The 26,022-nt window shown below is 41.1% G+C and overlaps 1 protein-coding gene across 2 annotated transcripts in view; it reads right to left on the bottom strand.

The window, feature by feature from the left end:
- Positions 1 to 2,307: 2,307 nt before the first annotated feature.
- Positions 2,308 to 26,022, bottom strand: part of NTNG1 (netrin G1) — a 335,602-nt gene continuing 311,887 nt past the window's right edge. For both annotated transcript variants that reach the window (XM_080801281.1, XM_080801280.1), the window contains one exon: positions 2,308 to 3,552. In XM_080801281.1, the coding sequence (XP_080657407.1) occupies positions 3,323 to 3,552 (230 nt within the window). In that variant the 3' untranslated portion in view covers positions 2,308 to 3,322. The remainder of the gene's footprint in view (positions 3,553 to 26,022) is intronic.

Raw genomic sequence — 26,022 nt, forward strand, 5'->3', positions numbered from 1 at the left:
TTGCACCACAAGGGGCTTCTTCTCACTCATGTGAGAATTCTCCAGGCTACACCGCCAGGACTGATTCACTAATCTACCCACACAGACTCACTGCTGGCCACACCTTGCACCCAGGAATGTGCAGTCATGATGCACGATGCTGCTTGCCTTTAGGAATTGGGGCCCCCAGAAGAGGGGCATACATGCCCTTAAAGTGGCTGGAGGTCATCTAGGTAGGGAATACTAGGTTCCCAGCTTCCAAAACCAAGTGACAAGAGGGTCAGGATGGGCACCTCTAAGCAAGGGCCCCTGTTCACTGGGGCTGAAGTGCTCCCTCTCGGCTGGTACTGGGTCAGAAACCAATCTCTTCCATATCACAGCTGGGCAGTCTAATTACTGTCTTAGGAATAGTGATACTTTGTATATAGCTAAGGCTTCAGACAAAAATTTTGTTGCAGTTTTATGCTCATTCGAAGTGTTGATGGATGGAATTATATTTTTACTCTGAGGGAAAATTGACAAAGCAAGAACTGGGACCTTAAGTATGTGAATAACTTAGTCCCCACTTTTCAGCTGAGTCCTGTTCTCAAAGCCATAATACCGTAGATGGAACCCGCTTTGCAAGAATGCTGGAGAGCAGCAGATGGATAAAAATCCATGGAGTTGGGGTTTCTTCAAAGGAATAAACCCTTTAGAAGAACTTGAGAATCCAGATGAAAAAGAACATTTCATTTCCATTTGTTATATACCTAAAAGTGAATTTTTATTAAAAGCAGATCACATCACTTCAGGAAATTCAGAAAACTATATCTAAATACATGGAACGCAAGATATTCCTCATCAATTTAGATTCTTATAGCCTCATAAAGATAAAATGCAGATGAATTGATTTAGATCAAGCCTTCATTAAATTTCAGAATTAGCTTTTGGAATCCCATGTATTGCAATGTGCAGAGCCTGATTCCTGAGCATTGTGACAAAGCCATGAGTGGATAAATGATAAAGTGCATCGTTGCTAGAAATAACACAGTCTGCCTTTGGTTTGTGCTAATAAACTATAAGACATCCTAAATTCCAATTTTAATATGAGAAATCCACCTCATTATAAGTAATCTCAAACTCTGTATGTTATCAGCATTTTCATGTGTTTTCTTTGGTGAGTCTGAAATATAATTTGCTGTTTATGCTTCTAATGTAAATCTCCAATTTCTGGTTGGCCACCCTGGCACTAAGCCAGGCTGTAATTTATTTCCCTCTTTCTTTATTTCTTACATCAAAAGAGACTGTTGGTTTGAATAACAAACATTCAATCGACTTAGACGTGGGGTGGCAGGCAGCACAGGCATTACCTGTTTACCTTTTATTGCCTGTTTTGAATTGGCTTTTCTGGGAACAAAACCAATAAGACATGATGTTCCTTCATCTAGTTTTCACCCAGGTTATTTATCAGAAGACACCCCCTCCCTCCCCGGCCCATGGCGGGGTGAAGAATTCAGCCTGGGAGCGGGCTTCCAACCTAACACTATCATGGATTATTGCTCTACCAAGTCATGAAGGACTTCATTGTCCGATAGACTCTGGCTTGGGCTGATAATTGTTTTTGATTCCAGGAGCTGCTGCTGCTAACACATTTGTAAGCCGTGGAACAACAGTGTGCTGGGAACGGAACATACACTCTCTGAGCCACTTTGAGACTTTGCAAGCGTTCCCCCACAACCCCCTGCCCTCTCTGTCTGGCACATTCATTGGCCTGATAAAAGGCAGAAACAATTTATTACACCTTGGGTGGTACTTAAAACAAACTTTATTCTCAGGAACAGCAGTTATGTCTAACTCGCTGCTGTATATGTTGATATTTCCTCTAAATACTAAGTCTGAATATATTCAATCAAATAGCTAATCACTCAATTTCCCTGCCACCTTCCTGGTTCTCCAGGTTGCCTCTCATGATACTCCAAGTAAACACTGCATTTGTGAAGATACAGAGATCAGCATCCCTAGAGTCACATGATCACATCAATCTGTGAAAATAGCATGACTTAAAAATCAAAGTCTCTTAGTACTCTGCCAACAGGCTTTGGCATGATCTTGGCAATCATTTAGATTTTTTTTTTTTTTTTTTTTTTTTTGCTGTTATACTTTTTCCCAAGTGGAAATAGTCTCGTATTTTGCAGAAGTTGTCCAAGCTAGTGAACACCAATCCATCTTCCTGGGTACTAAATCGTCAGCTGAATGTATTCAGTCCACATAGAAACCAGTAAAGTGAGTGTGGAACTGCTTGGTGGCTGCTCCTTTCATCTTAAGAAACTGCAATACAATTTCCTGAAATCATTTATGCAGGAATTTTTATTCTTTAAATCTTCCAGTGTTAAAGCAACAAGAAAACACTTAGAATGTCCTTTGGTGGAATCTTATTACACTTGTTATATATGTAAACTGATATTCTTTGATGCCAGCACGTTCGTTGCCCTTACAGAGAAGTCTCTGCACAATGAAACAAAACAGAACGGAAGAGGACAAAATAAAATGTCAGTCTTTGCTGCTTCGAATTAGATACATTAACAGATTGTCTGGTAACACAAATTGGCAAGAATACAAAAAATCTACATATTACAGTATTTCAAGAAAAATAACTTCATTTGAATACAAAAGGATAGATACACTTTCTTTTTTCCTAGAGCCACTCTTGGACAGTGGATGTGTGCTCGCACTGGGAATGACTTCAGTGCCGCTAAGATAGACGGGGTATGACTGGCTTGAGCTTTTGGAGGGGGGGCTGTTACACGTGTGCATTACTAACATCAGACAAAGAAATCTTTCAACCAACAAGGGTTACAGAGCAACGTTCACTAAAGCACAGGTTGGAAGGGGTTCAGGGACCGAAGCAGGCCAATATGGCAGCTTGTAACAGATTTCCTTATACCCACAGTGCACTGCCAGCAAAGAACGCTTCTATTTGGTTGGTCCACACACTGGGCCAGTGGTGCCGGGGCACCCCATGGGAGAGCAGCGGATAGTTTTAGGTTGCTTGATTTGTTTGTTGTCTTTCCTGTTTGGGTGAAGCTCCGCAGCTGGCCGGGTGATTTGCGGTGATAGTATCAACAGCTGCCAACTTCTCTGGAGTCAGAAATTAACAGTCTTGACTCGGGTGTGCGGTCCACGGCTGATAGATATGGCTTAGTTCAGTTAGGCCTTCTTAGTTTGTACACGGTGTTGGAGTGGGGGTGTCTGAGTGTGTGTTTCCTATGTTGTTGGTAGCGAATGCTTGCAGGTCGCCTTGGCCTCCCCCCTTGTCCCCCCTCGCCGCGGCGGGCCCTGGCCGGGCTGGTGGCCCGTGGCTCGCCTAGACCAGCAGGGGGCTGGCGGTGCCCAGCAGCGCGGTCAGCAGCAGCAGCGCGGGGGAGCCGGGCGGGGGCGCCCCGTGGCCGGAGTCGGAGCCGCAGCTGCCCGCCTCCTCGCACCGCAGCTTCTCACACAGGATGCCCGTGTAGGCGGCTGGGCAGAGGCAGCGCACGTTGTTGTGGCACGTCCCTCCGTTCTGACAGTGCAGGAGCTCATTGTCGCAGACATTCGCTGCAGAACGGGGGGGTGGGGGTGGGGTGGGGCGCGGGGAGAAGAAGCAGAATCAATTTCAGTTCATCTAGTACAGCATGTTTTCAGTTTAAAAAAAGAAAAATCTCTATCGATCTTGTGCCCCCCCACGCCCCCGCAACAAACTAAGCATGTGACTCCCAATTTCCAAACAAATGTAGTTTGCTGCCTTTGTGTGTGTGTGTGTGTTTTAAATCATATTTATCCTTTTCGTATAGATTTTTTGCTGCGATCTTGGGTAGTATTGCCCATTTCAGGCTATCGAGTACAAAGTAATGGAATACTCCTGGTTTGGCAGTATCTTCTCTTCATAGAACTGGGACCTGTTGTGACCTCCTGCATTTTTAAAGGACAAGTGCCCGATACAAGAATGCAGAGTTTTAAAGGCAGATGAATGGTAGTTAAAATGCAAAGCAATATTGCTAAAATGACCAAGAACCTCCAAAGGGGTGGGCCATTCTCCCTGCAGGTGATTCCAGCGGCTGCATGCGGGAAGACAGAGCCAAAGGGGAGTGAGGAGAGAGGGTATGGGACAGGGGCAGGCAGCATGCTCCAGGCAGGCGGCAGCCAGATCAGAAGAGAGAAAGTGGTTTCATGGGAGGAGAGTGAGGACAAGCAGTCATATTTGCCCCTGACAGCCTATTAGGATATTCATTGCCTTGTAAATATGGGAAGTAGAGTCCAAGGTTACCTTGATTTCCCGCAATAATAAAAAATGCAGCGATGAGACCCTGATTACCAAAATTTCACGATGTCCGTCAATTAATAGAATCGGTTTGAATAAATCAAGCAAACAATTCCAGACACTACAATTCATTCATGGTCCCTGCCATGTAATTTTCATCTTTAATAATTACTTATTTCAAAGTTCTGGTTATCCTCATTAATTCCATGTCTCCTATTCTTTTAGATAATCAAGGTTTCACTGATTTAGCAGAATGTTAAATAGGACCCAGGGAAATTAAAATAACAACAAAGAGTAAAAGAGCCAAGAACACTTCCCAGCAACATATGCTGCTTAAGTATTTAATATACAGAACCACTCTGGAGCAGGGTGGGGGGTAGGGGCAGAGCAGAAAAAGTAGATTTTTATAAATTATAACATTTTTCATTTTTTAAAAATGTCATGGTCAAATTTCCCCAGGGGGACCACATGAATTAAACACATACACTCACACACACACACACACACACACACACACTCTCGATATTACTATCAAGTGCAAAGTACTAAAAAAAAAAACAACAAAAAGCCAAAAAAACCCCTCCCAAATAGTAATTCATTACAGAATGTTGCTTGTCCATTAATCATGTTCAGTAGTCATGTCACCTCCAAAATGTGCTAATGCCTGGTATGCAAATGAGCTCAGGAAAGATGGTAGTAGACGCTCACAGAGTTAATACCAAAGTGCCCTAAACAGGGCCTTGTTTTACCTTCTTCCACAATAATTCCTCAGTGACCTCTAAGACAGCTGCATAATGTATTGGTACAATTTTCAAAAGTATCCACACTTGCTGTCTGTGAATGTCAGAAGTGACCATTCAGGCCCACTAAATCCTTTAGGCTCCAAATATTGACATACATTATATATGTCATACAAATATGACAGACATTATATAATCTCATGATTATATAAGCTGCCTCTCATTGATGGCAGAAATCCTGAATATTAGACCCAAATTATAGTATCTTATGTGCCATGGTTAAAAAAGTCAAGAGCTGTAGCAGGGATGCAAAAATCTACACGTGTGGAGTGGTTCCACTCATGGTTGAAACTGGTTGTTGTTAATTTGAGAAGCATCCATGGGTTTTCAGCATTTTGTTTTGCTTACACTTCAGGAAATATCTGTTTAATTGGGGTAACATGGAAGAAACAGATCTAAATAACTGTTTCCATTTTAAGTTAGAGATTCTCAGCATTTCTTGTCCCAGGCAGCAGATTGCTGAATGGGATATTTCCTTTCATTTGGCACCAGAGGTGGGGAAATATCTGTTCTATCAATATCGATAATTGCTTGCCTTGAATAATTGAGAAGAAATCAATAGTTAATTAAATATTGCTCTCCTTAAAAAAAAAAAAGCTATTTTTCTTCTTGGACTTGAATGTAAATCAGCTGTTGGACAGAGGTTTCTTTCTTCTTTCTTTCTTTTTTTTCTTTCCAAGAAGCTGTTGATTAAGTTAAAATCCAATACCTTTCCTACATTTAAAATAATCTGCTAGTTGATGCTGGTGAGTGTGAGAAATTCAGTAACTATGCAAGGACCAGATGTAACCCAGGATTCATAATATCATGGACTGGGGAAGTAAATTTTTTTCTGTAAGAGATAAACAGAAGAAATCAAATCTAGAATATATTTCATTACTTTAGAATTCCCTATAAGACTTTTTAGATTTAGTATCCTGATTGTGCTATTCAACAAACACAGAATATCACAGATATGTAGAGCATTCTGTTGGAATCATGTGCTAGACGCACATCTGAACCTAACTACAAATCTTACCTGCTATTCGTTAATTTATCCTCCGTCTTCATGTCTTTTTGTACCAAATTTGTGGTGCTTAATGAATAAACTAGTTGGCTAACAAATATCACTGACCTCTTCTTCAGCATAGGAAGCCTTGTACTAAACACCATGAACAGATAAAAAAAAAAAAAAAAAAAGGATAGAGCGTGATCCCTGCTCCTATGGAGTTCAAGTCTGGTTGGGAAGATAAAATATAGGCAGGACATGATCTAATAATAATTTCATTAGCATGCCTTTATCAATTCCATCCACCTCAGTCAACATCTGTTGTGTGCCAGGCAACCCCACTCGATTGTATGGTTGTAACTCTACCTGCCTTAAAGGAGCCCACAGTTGGGCAGAAAACAAATAAAACGAACATGCAGAAATAACTATGACACAAAAAAAGACTGTAAAGGAAGCATTTGCAAAACGCCAGGGGAACTGAGATGCTGGCGTAAATAATTATTTGGGGGAAGATTAGAAAAGATTCTAGAAAGGAGATTGTATTTGAACAATAGTGCACTCCAGGCAGATATTGGTAGAAGGAGGATTATGGATGGGGAAACTGTATGAGTACAGACAGGGAGACTTGCAAGTGCAGAGTGCTGGTTATTAAGCAATTGTCTCTCAACTCTAAAAGCACCCTTCTTTCTGCACTTTGTCTTCGGCTTCCACCAACAGGGAGCACTAGAGGCACCAGAGAAGGTGAAGGGATTTCCTTTCTCCCATTTGATGGCTCTTCCTCAGTGTTGCCCCATGTTGGCCCTTCATCCCAGGAGCAGCATTTGATCCCGGTGCATAGCTTTATTCAGAGCCAGCTTTATTCTCCCCCTTAGAAGGTTCCTGCACCAACCCAGCAGCGCTCCTTCCCTACAGGTTTGAGCTTAGCTCTAAGGGCCCCTGCCCAGGTTTCAGAGGTACAAGTCAGCAGCCCGACATTACATCCCCCCATGTCTGTGGGGTCTCCCCTCTGTCCTTTTAGTTTCTAATAATCCATCCTCTTTCCTGTGATCCCTCTGCCCGGAGTGGTACTATTTCCTGCTTATACACAGTTACTACTATCTCTGAGGGACTTCAGTGTCCTCTTCTCATTTCTAAATTCCAAAATACCAGTTTAACTGTTTCCTTTAATGAATTCTCTCTATTGAAATGCCTAGTGCGGTTTCAGTTTTCTGACAGGAGCCTGAATGAGAGACTCATGGAACACATTAGCAAATGGCAAATGGACTGGTGTGGCTGGAATGTGGGATATGCCCAGGGAAAATGGAGACTAGAAAGGTAGGCTGTGGCCTGATTGTGTACGTTCTACATAATACACAACATAGAGTTTCAATAATAGGCAGTGGGAAGCTGTCAAAAACCTACGAGTAAGGTGGTATTTTAAATGGAAGAGAAACAGGTGAGGCTTGGCCAGAGAAAGGTCAGACTGGAGAAGAGGGGCCCAGATGCTTTAGTAGAATGGGCTTGGTCTGATAATAGCAATGGGGAGGGAGATGGGATAGATTTGGATGCAGATGATTTGAAATGGGTAAGAGAGATTCTGAGGTTCCTGTTTTCAGTATTCAGATGCATCATAATAAAGTTTATTAAGAAAAGTAGATTAGAGGAGGGCTTTGGGCAGGGAAGAAAATGCACTTTTTGGGACATATTGACTTTGAGGGGTCTGAAGGCTCTTCCTCAGGCGTATTGTTCTTAGTTGGAAAAACTAATTAACCATTCAGGAGGTAGGTCATCCTGGAGGTACAGGTTTGGAGTAGGAGTGATGGTGGTCATTGTTACAAAGAGTGAAGTGAAGGGAATAGAAGATCTAATCTTGGTAGAATATAGAGTAAGGACAAATGAATGCTCCAGATAGAACACTGAATAATATCAGCATTTAGGCCACAGGAAGAGAATGAAAGACCATGAAGGGTTCTGAGAAGAAAAGACGTCAACAAAATACGGTGATCATTTGGGGGCATACAATTAATCCTAGAAGTCTTCCTGCTGTGCGTGACTCTATCTAGGGATAAACAAATAGACGGGAAGAGTGTGAGAAGAAGGGCACTTTGAGGTGGGTGAAGGAAATTGCAAAATAAGCATTACATGCTCTTGATTGAATCTGACAGAAGGGATTTTGGAATAATTTAAAAAAGAATTAGAGAAATTTAAGGAATTGACATTTAACAGAGGTCTTTGGTTGTCAGACTAAATTGGTGTTTTTCAACAGTGGATGATTTTGTCTCCCAGGGGGACATCTGACAATGTCTGCAGACTTTTGGTTGTCACACCTCAAGGGAGGGCTACTGGCCTCTAGTGGACAGAAGCCAGAGATGCTGCTAAATATCCCACAATGCACAGGGCAGTGACCCCCAACCCCCATCCCAGGTCGCCCCCAACAAAGAATCCCTCTTCAATTAATGTCGATGGTAAAATGATGACGTTCTGGATCAGAGTTTCAGCCATACCAATGAAGAGGAGCGGTTGTCCTTATATATACTGGGCAAAGGGAAATGAAATTGTCTCGCTGATTCTAGATCACAGAATCATAGTGAGTTTTAAGGTGCAGAGCCATGGGAATTAGAGGCGACTATAAATACTTGAAGATGAACTATAAGAGTGGATTACCCTTGGAGGGGAGTAAATACAGAACCTTGGGATTTAAGACAGACCCTTTAGCCCTGTTCACAATGAAAGAATGAGAGAGGAAAGAAAATCACCTTCGTCATATAATTTGTTCCACCTTGCTATGTTAGGAATAGTAAAATTAGAGTGTGGTGGAAACCGCAGAAACTAGACAAGTTCTAGATGAGGAAACTGAAATCAATTTATGGAAGAACTGGAGCTAGAATCAGGTGTCCTGATTTACAAGATTCCCACTCTTTACATAGAAAAGAACATTCAGGAGAAACAGTAGATGGTGGCATGCAGCGCATATCCTATGGTCCTCAAGACAATCAAAATAAACTCTGTAATCCTCAGTGGATTCTCACTTGTACTGACCTGCTGTTCTGCCTTCATACCACACTGTGACTAGGCAGGATATATGTTGATAGCATTAAATCTCACATCTTCCAGACTTCTTCTACCACAGTTTGGCAAAACTCCAAGTACCAATCAGCTCATCCATAAAATGTAATAAAAAATATCAAAGGTCTAGATTGAGAATATCAGGCATGTCACTGCAGATTAAAAATCCAACCAGGGATTGCTACCCAACACACACCTTGCAGTTACCACTTCCTTTACTCGATGCCCTTCTGTGTGGATTTGTCTCAAGCTAAAAATCCTGACCTTACTTGGGGATGTATTTATGTTAAACATGTCCTGACTCTTTCTTCATTGCTATTCACAATCTAAGGGTGTGTGATCTCTGTAAACAGGGAAGGTTTGCCTTTAAACCCCTTATATAACACCTGGTCCAGTATTGGTAGCAAATTGTTATTTGCTAGACACCATTATGTTTATTATGGTAAAATATCCTTAGATACCAGAAAAGCTAATCCTACTTTGGTACTGGCTTGACTGTATTCTAAAGGATACTTTTACGATTGATAAAAAATAATTCATTTACGGTGTGTCCAATATCATACCATATAACCTATAACCCCCTGAGATTTCAGTATTAGGATTGCTTTCAAGTGGAGCAACCAGAATGATCTGTGGCCACTGAGAGATAGGGTTAGAGTATTAATGTTAGACCCAAACAGTTATGTGGCTAAAAGATGAACTGTGGAATCCTGGTGGAGAGGCTATAGTTGGCAAGGTGTTATAACAGTTCCGATCACAGCTTCAGTAAGCAAGATATATAATAGCAGATAAATAAGCTTCCACAGTTGCTATGAGCTTATAAAAAAAAAACACTCAGAATTTTCAAAGTGAAAAAATAGGAATGAGCAGCATTTCGTCCTCCCTGTTTCCTTTCTTATTTTTCCTCTGGCTTCAGTAATGATCCACAGGGATGTAGCTAAAGTATTCAATTCTTTAACTTGTTTTTGTGGGTTCCTTGACTGTCATACACATTTCCTCTTCCCAAACTGCAATTTCTCATCAAAATGTCAATGATGAGATCTTGATTCCTTTTCCTTCTGTTAGTCCTTTCTGGAAGGTATGGAAAAGCAGACACAGAAGGATCACTATGCTCAAAATGGGCAGCAGCCAGAACTTAGTGTTGCTGCTTGTTCTATTCTTCTTTGCTTTGGTGACCTCAAGGGTCACTTATTCCCGTTATGGTCATGATGATCCACTGCATTACAAAAGGGAAGTTTTCTTTTCTGTGTTTGGGTCTTGTTCAAAGCTATACATTTAGGTTCACCCTGTCAGTGAGCCGCTATGCTTGAGCGATGCTGGGTCTGTATTTATAGACTTGAAAGTTTCTCTTTTTGGTTTTGTCTCAGGCACTTCAAGGGATCGATGCAATGCATTGCCATGACAGCCTTCCTTGATGGTTGTATTAATAAAGTGACCTCTACCTTCCCCACCTGAAACGAGCCCAGGATTGCCAAGGGAAAGATGTTCCAAATTGTTCCCGTCCTTTTCAAAGAAACATCAAAGAGTGAATAACCTCTACCAAACAGGCTAATAACAAAGGCATGTGTGCAACATTCAGTTCTGATTTAGGCATTTGAGATTTTTGTGGCAGGAAGATAAAGAGCTATGATTATGACCCACTTATTCAGCCTTGGTGGCTGTGATATGAAGTTGTGAGCTGTGGGATATAAAATTGGAACTATAGGTTAGCTCCTGGGGTATGGAAGAATCTTTGCTGGCTGGTGTCTAATGGCCTTTTGTGAATTCTGGGCACACTAACTACACTTCCCCCATCTTTTCCCACTTAGGTCTGGCTATGATTGGTGACGTGGTACAGCAGAGAAAATACTGATGAAGATTCATGAAACCTGGGTTCTAGTTCTGATTAGCCATCCCTTTGCTATGAGGTCTTGGACATATATTGAGCCACTCAGTGACATCTACCCAACCTTCCATCCATCGCCCAACCAGGCACTGTTCTAGATGATGGGCACATGGTGGGAGCCAGGCAGACAATGCAGTCACTTCTGTGAAGCTTACATTCTAATGACAGCTAGAAAGTTAGGGAATGAGTTGGAAGTATGTATTTTTAAAATTCTCTTGAACTTTATGATTTGCATGGGTCTTTTTCATGGGGAGCCTATCATCTTAAGAGGCAAAGAGTGAGGAATTCCTCCTCTTTTTCATCAAATATGTGATGATAGTTGGATTTCTGCAATATTATGAGTCCTGGTGATGACTCGGGTGGCTGTTTTGGATTGACTGGTTTTGCCCATTGGTCTTATCTGGTGCCCCATGGAGCAGGCATAGTTTTTCTCTTGACTTGCACTAGAAGCACGAGGTGGTGTCAAGGGAATGAGGTAAAGAGAACTTGTGATTCAAGTCGGGTCTCTTTAGTTAATGGGCTGCGTGAACTTGGGGAAATTGTTTTACCTCTCTGTGCCTCTCTATCCTTGCTTCTGAAGCAAGAAGAGTAACACTTGTCCTGTTCACCCACCTCCCAGTTGTTGGGAGCCTCAAGGTGAATCATGTGAAGGTATTTTTAAAAATATAAAACACAACCTAAGGATACTTTGTTAAGTTCAACATCTTCCAAATCCACCCCTCACCCCCAGTGCTAGAAGCCCAGGGAATAAGAGTGAGGTGCTTGCTCCTATCCCTGCCAGATAAGGAATTCATCATCGCCTATCCAAGTCAAGGTACTCAAGTGAAAACAGAAGCAAATGTTCTCCCTCAAAGACAGCATCTGTATATGTCCTCTGCGGGTATGAATCTTGAGATGGCGTGGGATCAAACATGCAGTTCTTGAATGTTTGTATTCAGCTGTCGTGTCCTCCACAAGGTTTTGCGAGGCTGGCTTAGAGGCACAGTGCCTGTCTTCTCAAAGGTGACTTATGTGCTCTCACTCAATGTGCACTGTCCTGTACCAATCACAGTACAGTAGGTATGTTTTCAGGGTTGCATGAAGCCCAGCTTTAGCTTCTGCTTTGTGGAGGCAGGGCATAAGTTCAGAAGCAAACAGTATCTAGACTGCAACTTGGAGGACATCAGTTGGAAACATCCTTGCCCTCCTGCTCTCAACCTCCACTGCTGTCTGTGTCTAGATGCATCTGGGGACAGTGGTTCTAGGGGCAGGATTCCCATGTGACAGCATCCAGCCTACTGGGTCCTAATCAGTGTTATGAGGACAAGGAGCAGAGCTGAAAGGCTGTAGGTAGCAATGTGGAGCTGTCAGCCGGGTGGTCAGACATGGGTGGGTAATCAGGTACAGCACATTCTGATACCAGAGAGAAGCCATTCTATTCACAGTCATCTAATCTCAAAGCACTGATTATGGGAGTGATGCTTGCTCTGATCCAGTCAAAGGAAACATTGCCCAAAACATCATTTAAAAAAAAAAAAAAAAAACAAACCTGGAGCACCTGGGTGGCTCAGTGGGTTAAAGCCTCTGCCTTCGGCTCAGGTCATGATCCCAGGGTCCTGGGATCAAGCCCCGCAACGGGCTCTCTGCTCGGCAGGGAGACTGCCTCCCCCTCTCTCTGTGCCTGCCTCTCTGCCTACTTGTGATTTCTGTCTGTCAAATAAATAAAATCTTTTTTTATTATTTTTTTAAGATTTTATTTATTTGACAGAGAGAGATCACAAGTAGGCAGAGAGGCAAGCAGAGAGAGAGAGAGAGAGGAGGAAGCAGGCTCCCTGCCGAGCAGAGAGCCCAATGTGGGACTCGATCCTAGGACCCTGAGATCATGACCTGAGCTGAAGGCAGAGGCTTAACCCACTAAGCCACCCAGGTGCCCCCAAATAAATAAAATCTTAAAAAAAAAAGCCACATTCATTTTGAAGGAGCCTGTGTTTGCAGTAGGCAGGAACCCAGCTAGCGTGGAAGAAATAATAGGTGACTCCAATGAAGGAGCAAGAGGCACTGGCTAAAACCCCCCAAAGTTGTCAGGCTTTGCAACTTGCAAAAAAAAAAAAAAAAAAAGCCTTTGCTGATGTTGAGAAAAAATGAATTCACTAAGAATCCCACAAAGCCAAGGGCTGGGCATCTTTTCCCAAAGCGATCATTAATGATGTATTGAAATCCTATTTAGGTCAACACCTTCCGACACAGACACAGGCAAGGTGCTCATAAAAACAGTGCTGAGAAATCACAGTTTCTCATCTGGTATCAGAAAATGCACTTGTCTAGTTTAATAAAAAGGTGCGGCCTCTACTCTTTTTGCCCGAGGTGAAAGATGGCGCTTGTTGGGAGGCTTAGTCACACACGACGCAACACACATCAGGGTATAAACCACTGTTTCAAAGTACAGGACATTATGTCAGGATGAGTAGCAGCCCAAATATTTATCCAGCATGATCCCCCTAAGTACAGACTTAGACCTCTACACACGGCTCATGTAATACAGACCTTAGAAGAAGGACTGGAGCAAACTGTACCAAAACACAACCAATGTTTAGCTCTGGCTGGTGGGAGTGCAGGTGCTTTTAGTAATTTTAGTTTTCATCTTTGACTCTTCACTTTTTCTAAGTTGGGAAGAATATATATGGTCCTTTGAAGATATTAAATATGTTAATAAAAGGAACTGTTGTTACTTGAGAAAATAAAAAGCATATTTTACTGAGAGGATAAAGGTGATTCATGTAAGAAATGATCCATGTGGCCAAATTTTGCCATAGTTCAGTATTTGTGTCATTCATACATATTTCTAATCAAACTACCAGTTACCTTAGATTTGCAAAAATTATCCCAGAGTATGTTCCCTAACTGGGATTTAAATAAAAACTTGAAACACACATACACACACACACACACACACACACACACACACTATCTCAGGAAAGATAGAAGAGTTCCTACACAATTCCTGTAATTCCTAAGAAGGCCCCAGACACTGGGATTCCTTGGCTTGTCAAGAGTACACAGTGTCAGGTGTGGATAGAAACAGCAGAGCCTCTGGAGCTAAAGGGATCTGTAGCCCAAAGGTCTGCTTATTGTTAACTGGTACAGATGATGTGAGATGAACGGACATTTTACATTGGCAGGTCACAGTGATGACTGTACTGGAATTTTCTACAACCATTCCAGTATAGAGCCTCTGAGTCCAGCTTAACTGCACTGAAAGAAAACATAGTTCATGCAACTTGAGTCTGCAGGAGATTCCTATGGGTTCCCCTTGTATGTGTCTGCACTGTGTCTAACATGCTCATTGTGGTTATATGTAAGTATGGAGCACTGTTCCTGGCACCAAATTGATACCCAATAAATTACTTACTGAACACACAAATAAAATATGTCTTTTGTTCTCTGCCTTTTTCTGAATGGTGGGCATACATCTAAAATTTGTAGATAGACAAGTAGATCGGTAGATAGGTATCAATACACAGGAATACAGAGCATATAGGCTGGAGAGCAGGAAGTGGAGGGAACTTTCCCTTGACAGCCTCCTTTAGTTTCTGGGCAGTAGTAGGAAAGGCTAGTTCCTGAGCACAAGGAAGGGGAGGGAAGGTGAGATCTTGAGGGCAGGAGTGAAATATTTGGGAGGGAATGGGAGAGGAAGCTAACGGGACACCTGGAAAAAGTTCTGGGTAGTGTTGACACTCCAACTCAGCTCGTATCCCATGATTTTTCAGGCCTTTCCATACCTGCTTTCCTGATGGAGAACACCAGCAGAAAGGGAATGGTGACTTGTTTGGGGTTTCTTCCTTCAGTGATATAGAGAAGGCCTGGGGAAGGATAGGAGGGAGGGGAAGAAGGCAGAGTGGCCGAGCCAAGGGTGGAGAAGCACCCCCTTCATTTTTCATTAGGCAAAATGTATTAGCTCTTACTATTATAATCTTGGCATGCCAGCCCGATGAAGGTGGGAAAGACATGGCCCTAAAGAAAATGAATGACCTTTTCTTTTTTTAATTGGAAGGTAACTCGTTAAATTTGGAACATGGGCTAAAGGAAAATCCAGATGGAACTGAGATGGAGACAAGAGACTGTCAGAGGCACAGGGAAGAATGCAGGTAAAAAGATTCGGAGTTCTTTGAAATGACGTGGGAATTGTGAAAGGTGATCCATATAGCTGAAGGCAAATCTGTGAAACAGTCCACATTCTGAGGAGGTGGTAGGGCAATACTACAGGCCTCTGATACTTGGCATTAAGAATCCTAGTATCTGTGACTGAAAGGACATAATTGTGTCATTAATTCACATGCATTTTTTTTGGAGACAGAATTTCAATGCCTTTGAGCACTGTGTAAAGCTAAAATATAATTTGAGGTTCCTGTTTGTCAAGCTATAGCTAAATGTCTCCTTAGAGACTTAATTTTTCCTATATATACTTGGCAGGAGTGTTCTAAATATGGTCTAAGCCCTCTTAGGATTTTTAAACAGCAGGGATATGTAAGTATGACAAATAGTTACTGAAATCACACAGCAGTAACTTTTCTTAATGATTTTTTTTCCTAGGAATCACTGTAATTCACTCTTGTCTGTTGTGGCCTTGCTGTCACCATAACCACCTCCTGACAATGTCAAACCAAGTCTTGGGAGGTGATTTTATAATCGGATGAAACAAAGCCATTTCCCTGTTAATGCCAGTGTCAAGGCAAAACGAATTGGTGTCAATAAATTCAAGGTGAGGAAAACAACATTATGGAATCAAGAGAAGGTGCAAAATGATGGCATGAGTCATTTAGGGATGCCAAGCTCCAAGTAAAAATGACTGTTAATTTTCAAAAATGTATTCACCACTGCACCAGGTACCAAACATTTAAGTGTTCTCAAATACATCAGCGGGATTCAGGAGGGACAAAGGGTTACAATTACAGACGAGTCACAAGCATACCTTTTTGAAAAAGTCCATGGTGACCCACTGCAACTCACATTGTCCTTTCCCACTGATACATTCCTGAGACATCCAGAATTTGAATGGCAAGCTTTAGTATTTCATTGCCTACCCTGGTGTTTTCTGTAAGTCTGGGTTCAAATACTGACATCACCACTCATGGCTGAATTTCTGAGTCTCTCTTTTTTCATCTGTAACAGAGCCATCTCGGAGATGTTGTGAGGATCAGGGAGCATTCAGTTCAATGATTATTATTAAGAGAATAATTATTATTATTTTTGTAAGTATGGGCACTGCTCAAAGTCCCGCAATAAAAACCCAGACTGGGAGAACCATGGAAATGGTGTTTATGTGTTTAGGTTCATGGATTTACAACTCCTCAGAGAATGTAACTTCACACGGGGTGTGCTCTTGTGTCTTCTAGTTCACTTTCATTGTTAATAATTTCAGGCTTCTTTGGAGCTTAATAAATACTGGTTGATTTGGGAAAAAATCATCTTTCATACCTACAGTTCCTTACATAGAAAAAACAGCTGCTTACCTGTCAGAAAGAAGATCTATTTATTCATTTTTCTTTAATGAAGAGAAAAACAGACAAAAGCGCTTACTGAGGAAAACATTTAGGTAAGACAGGGATGCCAGAAGAGCTCATGAGTGACTTCAATAATTCTATGCAACGTAGCTTTTACTAAAACTAAACTTCAAATGTGAGGCAGAGGGAAAGGTACTCAGTTCTTTCTTGACATCCAAAAGAACTTTTCTTAATTGGTTAAGAAAATGGTGTAGGAATGAGAACAAATCCAGAGAGGATGACCAGAAAATAGAGTCATTGCAGGTCTAGAGAAAGGCATTTTCAGGTTTCTCCTAAGAAAAGCACAGCTGTTGTGTCTTGGGAGAGAGGTGAGCTAGTTAGCCCCGAATCAAGAGGCTAGCAGGCAACGTGTGGAAGCTGTGCCTTCCTGGGCTTTCAGATCCAGCAGCAGAAAGAAAAAACAAGCAGGAATTGCTTTGGATACAACTGGGAGTCTGTGAACATTATTTAAAACACAGTGAAAAGACATTCGCCCTCCCCTTTGAAGCAGACTAAGGCATATCCAAGGTGAGATTAAGCAGGGATGAACAAGGTTTGGGTGGGCTGGCTAAAGAGGAATCACACAACAGGCTTTGAATATCTTGTTCTAACACATTTCACTTTCTTCGACATTTCCTATTCTTATTTATGAACATACATATTTTTATATTAATAAGGAGTTATTCTAAATCTACATTCCATGCAGGTTAGGATTTTGACTGTTTTTTTCCTTGCTATAGTGTAATGCCTAGAACAGTGCCTGGTACCAGACTGTGGTCAATGAATATCTGAGGATTCTTGAGTGGGTGAATACATGCACTTTATAGGAAAAAAAAATCACATATTTCATACCCATTGCTTCCTTTCTACTTCTAAAATACCTTCCCACTGTGTTTATTCTCTCTCCCCAAATCAAATGCACAGGAGTGCTACGGCTGGATTGAGTTTCTCATGGAGCTTACACAATACCTCTTACTCATTGGATAATTTTGTAGTCAGAATCCCTCACGATGTGCTGAGAACTCATTGTCTGCTTTTACTCCCCTAAATAAACTTTCCAGTCTTGGCTAATCTACTTTCGGTCTTAAGTGCACACACGCACACACACACACAAATAAATTATAATTAAGATCCCTTTGCATGTCATCTTGCCAAATATTTCCACTAACCTGGCAGGATAGGTATTATAATAATATTATTATTATTTCCATTTTATGGGAGATGTGTGGATTTTACCCCAGCCCCACTAGCAACCCAGCAGTAGAGACAGAACTAGAACTAGCCCCTTTGACCCTATGCACCATCAGTCCATTCTGCCTTCCTGCCCCTTGGCGGCTACATACCTCTGTTCCTGGTGTGTCCTTCCCTAAACTCCCCATTTATCCATAAAAATCCAGCTCAAGGACAACTCCCACCATGAAGGTTTCTCAGACTGTTCCAGCCTTCAGACCCCAGTCCTGCCTTGGAAGACAGATCTAGAGCTAGACATAAGTATTAATGTAGACACAATTTGAATAGCCTGGATTTAAACCTTGGTTCCACTCATACCTGCTGGGTAATCTCATGAAATCACTCAACTAATCTTTGTTTCATTCATAAAATGCAGATAATTTAATACTTGGTATCCATTGCATAAGACTTTTAGGTAGATTAAATGGGTTAATACATACAAGGCAACCACAACAGTGCCTAACACATAGAAAGTCCTTTGGTAAATGTCAAGGTTTATTTGACTCTTCAAAATCTGCAACACTCTTTCTCCACAGGCATTTCTTGTCTCCTCCACGGAAACATACGCAATTTGAGGGGTGGGTATTGTTCTGCACCTCTTTTCATTGTTCACACTAAGCAGCCTGGTGCTTTGCATGGAGTGGGCAGTCTATAAATAGTAATCACTTGAGGGCAGTGGATATCTTATCTTTGTATCCTCTGACATCTCTTTTATATTTGTATTGGAAGCCTCTATTCTATTGCCTGGCACATAACAGGAGATTCTTCATGGTGTTTTTTTCCCAAGTGATTTCTGCATTCTTAAGATCATGTGAAAGTTAAATCATTCCTGAGACTATGACTGAAAATAATCTGAGTTTCATTACTGACTAACCTAAATAGTAGTTTTAGCAATGTCCCTTACCTTAGTTGTTTTTAATACCTTTTGTTTCTGTTTCTTTTAATTCTTTGGAGAAAAGAAACGCAGCAAGGAGAGAGAGGCAAGGAGGACCTGGAAGGAAGGGAGATGCGGGGCTGGGTTGATTTGGAGAGAACTACAAACATAAAGCTCTCCAGAGGTGCGGGTCCTCCTCAGGGCAGGGTGGAAGGTCTTCAGCTCTGCTTGTTTCTGAGCATGGATCACACTTAAAGTTGAAAGCCTGCAGAATCTTAAACTATATCTTAGATGTATCTTCTATCATGGCTATTTTATTCCAAGGACCAGAAGGATGAATAAATCTCATGTATTCCCTATAAAGAAAGTGCAGAAGGGTGAATAGGCTTTTGCACTCTACAAATTCAACTTTCTGACTTCTCCTGAGGCCAAAGTTAAGACTCTGACTCAAACAAATACGTCTCTTGTCACTGGATGTGTTGCTTGGCACGCTGCATGATCCTACATGGATCACTTCAGCTGGTTTTATCTTCCAGGGTGCTAATTGTTTTGTACCAGTTGATCCATGTAGGTCTCTTGGTTAATCTAAAGTTCTTTGCTTCCATTCACCCCCCCTTTCCCTGCGTTCCTGCTACCTGTCACTGCTGCATTAGACCTTTCATCTGTGTCCAAGTCACTCATTTCCATGCACTGCTTGCTTTCTATACCAGGTGCCCTTAACTGGTCACATCTTCTGAATATCACTCCAGCCTATTAGGATGTTTCAGGCAGGTCTCCGACCTGTTCAATCAGGCAATTCCTTTGTGCTAATGATGCTGTTGGTTATAAATCTTTGTGCTTGTCAAATTCCCCTACAATGTTTAAATGTTCTAATCTAAAGGTTTGCCTATGGCTGGCCTGTCTTCAGCAAGACAAAACAGGGTAGTTTATTCACAGATTGCAAAGAAAGAGAAGATTCACAAGGGTAGTAAGTGGACGACAGAGGTTTTCTGATAATTTAATAAGTTTCCAATGAGAACTCTTGGGTTTTCTTTTGCTCTAATGCTTAAATATCTAAAAATGTCTTGATTAATATTCTGGGTTATTAGTATGCTATTTTAATTCATTGATTCTATTTTGTGGGAACAAGTGTAAAAAAAAAAAACAAAGAACAAAGGTACCATGAACTGAAATTGTGTATTACTTTTTCTAGTATTATGTAACTAATTAGATGAATGTTTATGATAAAAATTCAGTCAGTAAAGAAGAATTATGTCAAAATTTCAAGATAAACGAGTTTGTATGACCAAGTTATAAACTACATGATATTTATTTTACAATGCTAAACATCAATAGATCCTTAATTATATTGCCAAGAGCAATAATGTGAGAATAATTGGAAAAGACTGAATGACCACATGAAAGAGTAAAGGATTTTCAGTGATTTCCAACCTTCATCAGTTTATTTCCTAAGAAGTACATAATGAATTCATGTTGATGATGGGCATTTGCCTGATGACATCAAAATGCATGATCAGTGTGCTAACTGGGCTGTGAATCTAGCTCAGGACATTCTTGGAGACCAGTCAAGGCACAAATGAAGACCTGAGCTGGCTGGAGTGGGGGAAAGTGAGGGTGAAATCTAATTTCCTGATTTGTCCGATAGATTCAAGAGATAACTGAGTCAAGTCCTCTAGTATAGTTTGTCTCTAACCCACTTTTTAAGAGAAAGAGGAAAGGCTGTGACATCATACAAAGCTGGCTCAAATCTCCGCTCTCTCCGCTCTTCCAACTTACTAGTGGTGGGAACTTGGCAGGGCAAGTAACCTCCCTGAACCTTCCACATCTGTAAAACAGACACAACATGTCTTCCCAGCAGAGTACTTCGGAAGGTGCAAATAGGTACTGCATATAAAAAACTTACCAATAAATGGTAACTATTTTGACAATAGAGAGGTCTAAATGAGATACAATTCTCTATGAAACATCTCTCCAGTAGCAAGAGCTTCTGAAAAATTAGTTTCTCTCCTCCTCTTAAGAAATTAAAAAAAAAAAATCTCTATATAGTCCTTCTTCCTGTTTGGTAACTAAAAAGAAAAACACATGTTGTTATGTCATTTTATGCATCACTTGGTGCAGAGGGGGTAGGCGGAGGTGGGTGGGTAGAGAAGGGGGTTTAGGCAAACCACGGTAATGACAGAAGCTACCATTTATTTATTGAGCACTTCATCTGTGCCAGAGCATTATTCTAAATGCTTCTCATGCATGAATTTATTTAATCCTTTTAACAATCTCATAAGGTAGGTATTCTTATCCTAATAGTCTTATTATAGATTGAGAAACAAAGACCCAGGGAAGGTAAATTATGTGTCTAAAGTCACATAGGTAGTGGGTGGCAGAGCCTGGGATCCCAGCCAATTCTGCAGACTTAGCTACTTTGTCTGACTGTTCTGCTTCACCTCCATATGCTGGAGTGTTGTGACTGCTACTGCTTTTGTCCCTGCGTTTCCTTCTCTAACACACTGAAACCCGTACAAACCAATTACAAGGCATCCAAGTGGTGAGGGCAACAGAAAACAGAAAATACACATCTTGGTTGCAGACCACCTCAAAACTGAGATTTAATACTGCGTTTCTCAGCAAGGGCAGGCACAGACTACAACAGGTCCTGAATCCATCGTCATCACTTGCTTTGCTGCCAACTAAGTCCAAGCCACTATGCCCTTTTGCCTGGACTACCGTAGGTTTGTTTGTTCTAATTTTGCCCTCCCTTCCTTGCCCCCTCTACCATTCATTGTCCCCACAGTAGCCAGAATTATTATTATTATTATTTTCCAGAATTACTATTTTTAAATCAAACCCCCCATATTATTAAGCACTCTACTGCTTAGCATCCACTGCACTTAGAAGAAAATCCACACTTCTTGTCCTGGCCTTCAGGGACAGGGGATCTGGTGCCCAGCTCCCTTTCCCACCTCACCTCAGCCCCTCTCCCTCTGATTCACTTTGCCACCCACACTTTCTTCTTCTCATTTTCTGGACCAGCCGAGCTCCTTCCTACCTTCCAGTTTTCGCAGGATGTATTTCCTCTACCTGGAAGAGCCTTCCTTCAGAACTTCCCACAGTGGGCTGTCCCTTGACACTCTCGGGTCTCAGACGGAGTGCTTCCTTCTCTGAAAGGCCCTGGCTAACTACCAGTCTAAAATGGTTTCCTCCCACTGTTTATTCCTTATTTCCCATCTGCCTGGCGCCAGCATGTGAGCTCTTGAGAGCAGGGTCTGCATTTGTCTTCCCACTACCACATCCTCAGTACCCAGAACGGCGCCTGGCACAGAATTCCTGTTCCATCTATGTTTACTGAATAAAGTGCAGGCTTCTCTATGGCTTGTCTCACCCAGCCATCCTTCTTTTAAGGGCCTAAAAATACGGCAGGAATAATGGATTTTGTGGACGCTCTCCTGCTGGCTGGATTTTAATTGTTCTTCTACCCCAGGATTAGATAAACTTTTCCAGACCTTCTGGGCTTAAGATGCGATGATCACTCTAGAACACAATTAGCACCCCAGCGCATGGGGCTGCCAGGCCCCTCTCGAGTTAAATATCATGGGATGTGTCACAGCGGTGTTGTTTTATGCAGCCTGCTCCAGGGGAATATTATGCACTTGGCAATCCAGTAGAAAATTCCCTCAGAGAAAAGTTCATTCCTCATGATGGATGGACAGTTTCCAGCATCGGTTCCCACAGCGAAGCTACCTCCTAATTTCTAGTCTGGTATAAGAGTGAAACCTGAAGGATGTACCGCCTTCAAAGGAAAATAAACTATCAAATAATTACGGCTATTATTTCAATAGAAGGGCCTTTTTCCCTGGCAGTGTGGCTAAGATGCTAGGCATATAAATATTCCTAAGAAGTCAATATGAAACCACGGGCCATAGAGGAAATAATTTCATATCCCAAATAGAACTATTGGATTTCTTTTGTGAGACTTAATTGCCAAAGTTATTCCAAATTGTCTAAAATCTGTCCTCCCTGATAAATGATTATCGGCTCACCTCTGAGGAAGAGAGCAGAGGAGCGAGGTCGTGATGAAAGAGGCTGCTAAAGCCTCGCGAGCTTGTTCCCCAGTGAGCGGCCCACTCAGCACTGCGCAAGCGCGCGTCCTAGCGGCTTGGCACTGCGCAAGCGCGCAGCTTAGTGGCATGGCACTGGGCAATGAGTAATCAGGCCGAGAACCAGTACTAGCCATCTGTGATGCCCGGATGGTTGTCAGCCTGCACCATCACTGTTTTTTGAGGTTTTTCTCTCCTGCAGAGCCAATTGTTTTCTACTCTCAGCATTCGAAGGAAACAGAAAAGAACAAAGAACAAAATGAGAGAAGTTTAGCCACCACTGTCCTTGAACCTTCAATGCATATGTACTTCTGGCTAGCTGGGGGCAGGGAGAGATCCTGATTTGCGGGTTTCAGTCTCCCACTGGAAAATCCACGAGCATAAATAATTTGCTCTGGGAATACCTGGTTGTCTATGTGTGAACATGCTGCTGTGAACCCTTCTCTTCAACATTCCAGAACGGTGTATTGAAACAGCTCCTTCGTGTCAAGATTCTAGGTTAAAGCGCTCCATCCCAAAGGTGTTTCAACAAACTGTCCCCTGCTGGCTTCCAACTAGCATTACTGCATAATGGATTTTGTCAGGAGAAACTAGTAAGGAGGCGAAGGCCTACCCCTATTTGTAAGGAATCATTAATCTCTACTGTGAATAATTTTGCAAGACTCGACGAATAGAAATAACCTCCAATTGGAACTACAGCTTTTTTTCTCTTGGCAACTTATTTTCCACTCCTGCCTTGCTCCCGCCCCCACCATTCCTTTCCTTTTCTGGGGCTGACATCTATGTCTACTGGCAAGGGTATCTGCAAAGACTCTCCAACAGCAATGAATGCAGAGAATGGGATCTTCAGAAAGTATATATTCTATTTTGAGGCTGAATGAATAGCATAACCTGACGCTAGTGGCCTCTGAACACAACAGAGCCTGTATTGTCTTTTTTTTTTTTTTAAGCAAAGTTTTGGATCTCACAAAGGATATAGGAATAAAGTTATCCTGAGTTTAAGACTTGAACCAAATTAATCCCATTTCTAACTCACACATCTTGAACAATACATCTATGTCTTTGCAAAGCTGTCTAAAAAAAGGCAATAATCTGCTCTAATTTTTTTTCTCTTCTGTGCAGCTCAGGCAGTGATAGATATATGAGTCAATGCTATAAAAAAATCCAATAATGACATTTTTTAGATGTGAAGGAGATTAATAAAAATAAGCAATATGTATTGAGAATGATTTTAATGCAGCAGTCGCCCAACTTTCTAAACTGTTTTGATGCCTTTTGAAATTAGAGAAAGTAGAGCAAAATTAGGCAAAAATTAAATTATATTCCTTATTAGGGAATAACACTTCCAACTTGAAAATAACATTTACATTCAACAAATAGGATTCCTTGTATGTGGGAAAACAACAGAGCTCAGATAAGTTTGGCCTGCTAGTTTTTGGCATGCAAAAATGTTACGCAAGAGCCTATCATATAGAAACTATAACTATAGTAATGATAATGATAAGATATCACAGCTTTCTATTCTTTCTTTTTTTTTTTTTTTCCCTTCCCTGTGAGTTGTTCAGGTTCAAAAAGGCCATCAGGCTATTTTTTCAGTAACTGTTTCATGAAGACTGTTAATATGTGAATTAACTGAATTTGCAGGTCTTTAAAAGAGGAAGCTGTGGACACTTTGCTCATTTCTGTCCATGTCACAAATGATACCTATTTTTTAGTTTTAAGCCAGATGGTCAATGAAGGCAGTGACCTCAGTAATAGCCAACATAATTACCTACTTTATTTTCACTGAAATTGAAACTTCATTGAAAATAATTTTGTCTCTCAGTTTATTTATAGTGAAAAGTGCTTTTTACCTTTTGAACTTGAAGACTACTGGGCTGAATATAATGGCTGGAGATCTCCTTTAATCGTCTCTAATGGCTTCAGAGCAGGCTAAAGTTAAATTTAAAATGATATAGAGTTCTTCTGCTTTCCCCAGATTGGCAGTTCCTAATTTTAGAAGATTGCCACTGGAGTGGTATAACAGTGGAACCAATGTGCCATCCCCATTAATCTGACTAATAGATTGAAAGTAAGGGGATTTTGAACTAGCTTTTTATTATACTGTGTTTTTTAATATTTGACATTAGACATATGGTGAATAACATTCTCAAACTTTCATATGAGGACAGGTTGGAAATGAATATATCTGTTCTTTGGCTATTAGAGTAAGTGAGATCAACTTTTAAAAGGAAACAGCCTTTTCCTTGAATATTATGAATAAAAACATACCATCCTGGGGATGGGCTCATTCTCTAATATTACTAAGGAGTCTGCGATATATAAATGAAAAAAAAGTCCTCAGAAAAATTTCCTTACACTACTCATAACACAAAAAGCCGAGTAATTAATGTTCTGTTTCCTTAGATATTATGGCAAAGTATTAGATTCATAATTTTCTAATACTTTAGAAGGCAAACACATCCTCACACTACAAACTCATAAGTCTACTGATATAAATAATTTATTCTAGCAGCTTATGTTTGATTCAAACTGTAATATTTATAAAAGAATGTTGCAGTTTTCTTGTTACAAAAAACTTAATAAAAGAAAAATTATTGTTAGATAAACCCCCAAACAAAATAATCTATTCACCTCTTGGAACATTACATGAATATCTGATAGACACATGTATGTATGTCATAATTAAGCACAATATTAAATAATATCCCCTAATTCTCTGCTAATTGAACACAACACATTCAAAGTAACCATGTTGAATGAGTGCTCATACCTATGTATACCTACAGCACTGAGCAGAGTGCCATGCACATGGATAAATGTGAAAGGTGCAAATGGAATTCAAATGCATTGCTTCCAGACTTTTCCAAATATGTGCTGCTTTTCATAGTTAAAGTATTAGATAGAGGATTTGGTACTAAAAGAACCAGAAACTCATACTGGAAAATAGGTTGAGAGATAAATGTATGGTGTTTCCTTTCAATCTGAATGCTACCTACTAGACTTTATTTCTCTCTAAGAATTTTACTTTCTTTCTTTCTTTTTTTCAAGAGAGAGAGCGGAGGGAGGGGCATAGGGAGAGGGAGACAATCTCAGGCAGACTCCATGCTGAGTGTAGAGCCTAACTCTGGGCTTGATCTCATGATCCTGAGATCATGACTGAGCCTAAACCAAGAGTTTGGTGCTTAACTGACTGAACCACCCAGGCACCCCTCTAAGAATGCTTTTCTAATGAAGGAGAACAGACTGGAACAATTGTAAAAGTAAACATGTAAATGTAAATGTAAACATCTAAATTTCATAAAAAGAATTGTGCTAACCACAGAGCCTGAGGCTTA

Source organism: Martes martes (assembly GCF_963455335.1).
Source record: "Martes martes genome assembly, chromosome: 4".
Lineage (NCBI taxonomy): Eukaryota > Metazoa > Chordata > Mammalia > Carnivora > Mustelidae > Martes > Martes martes.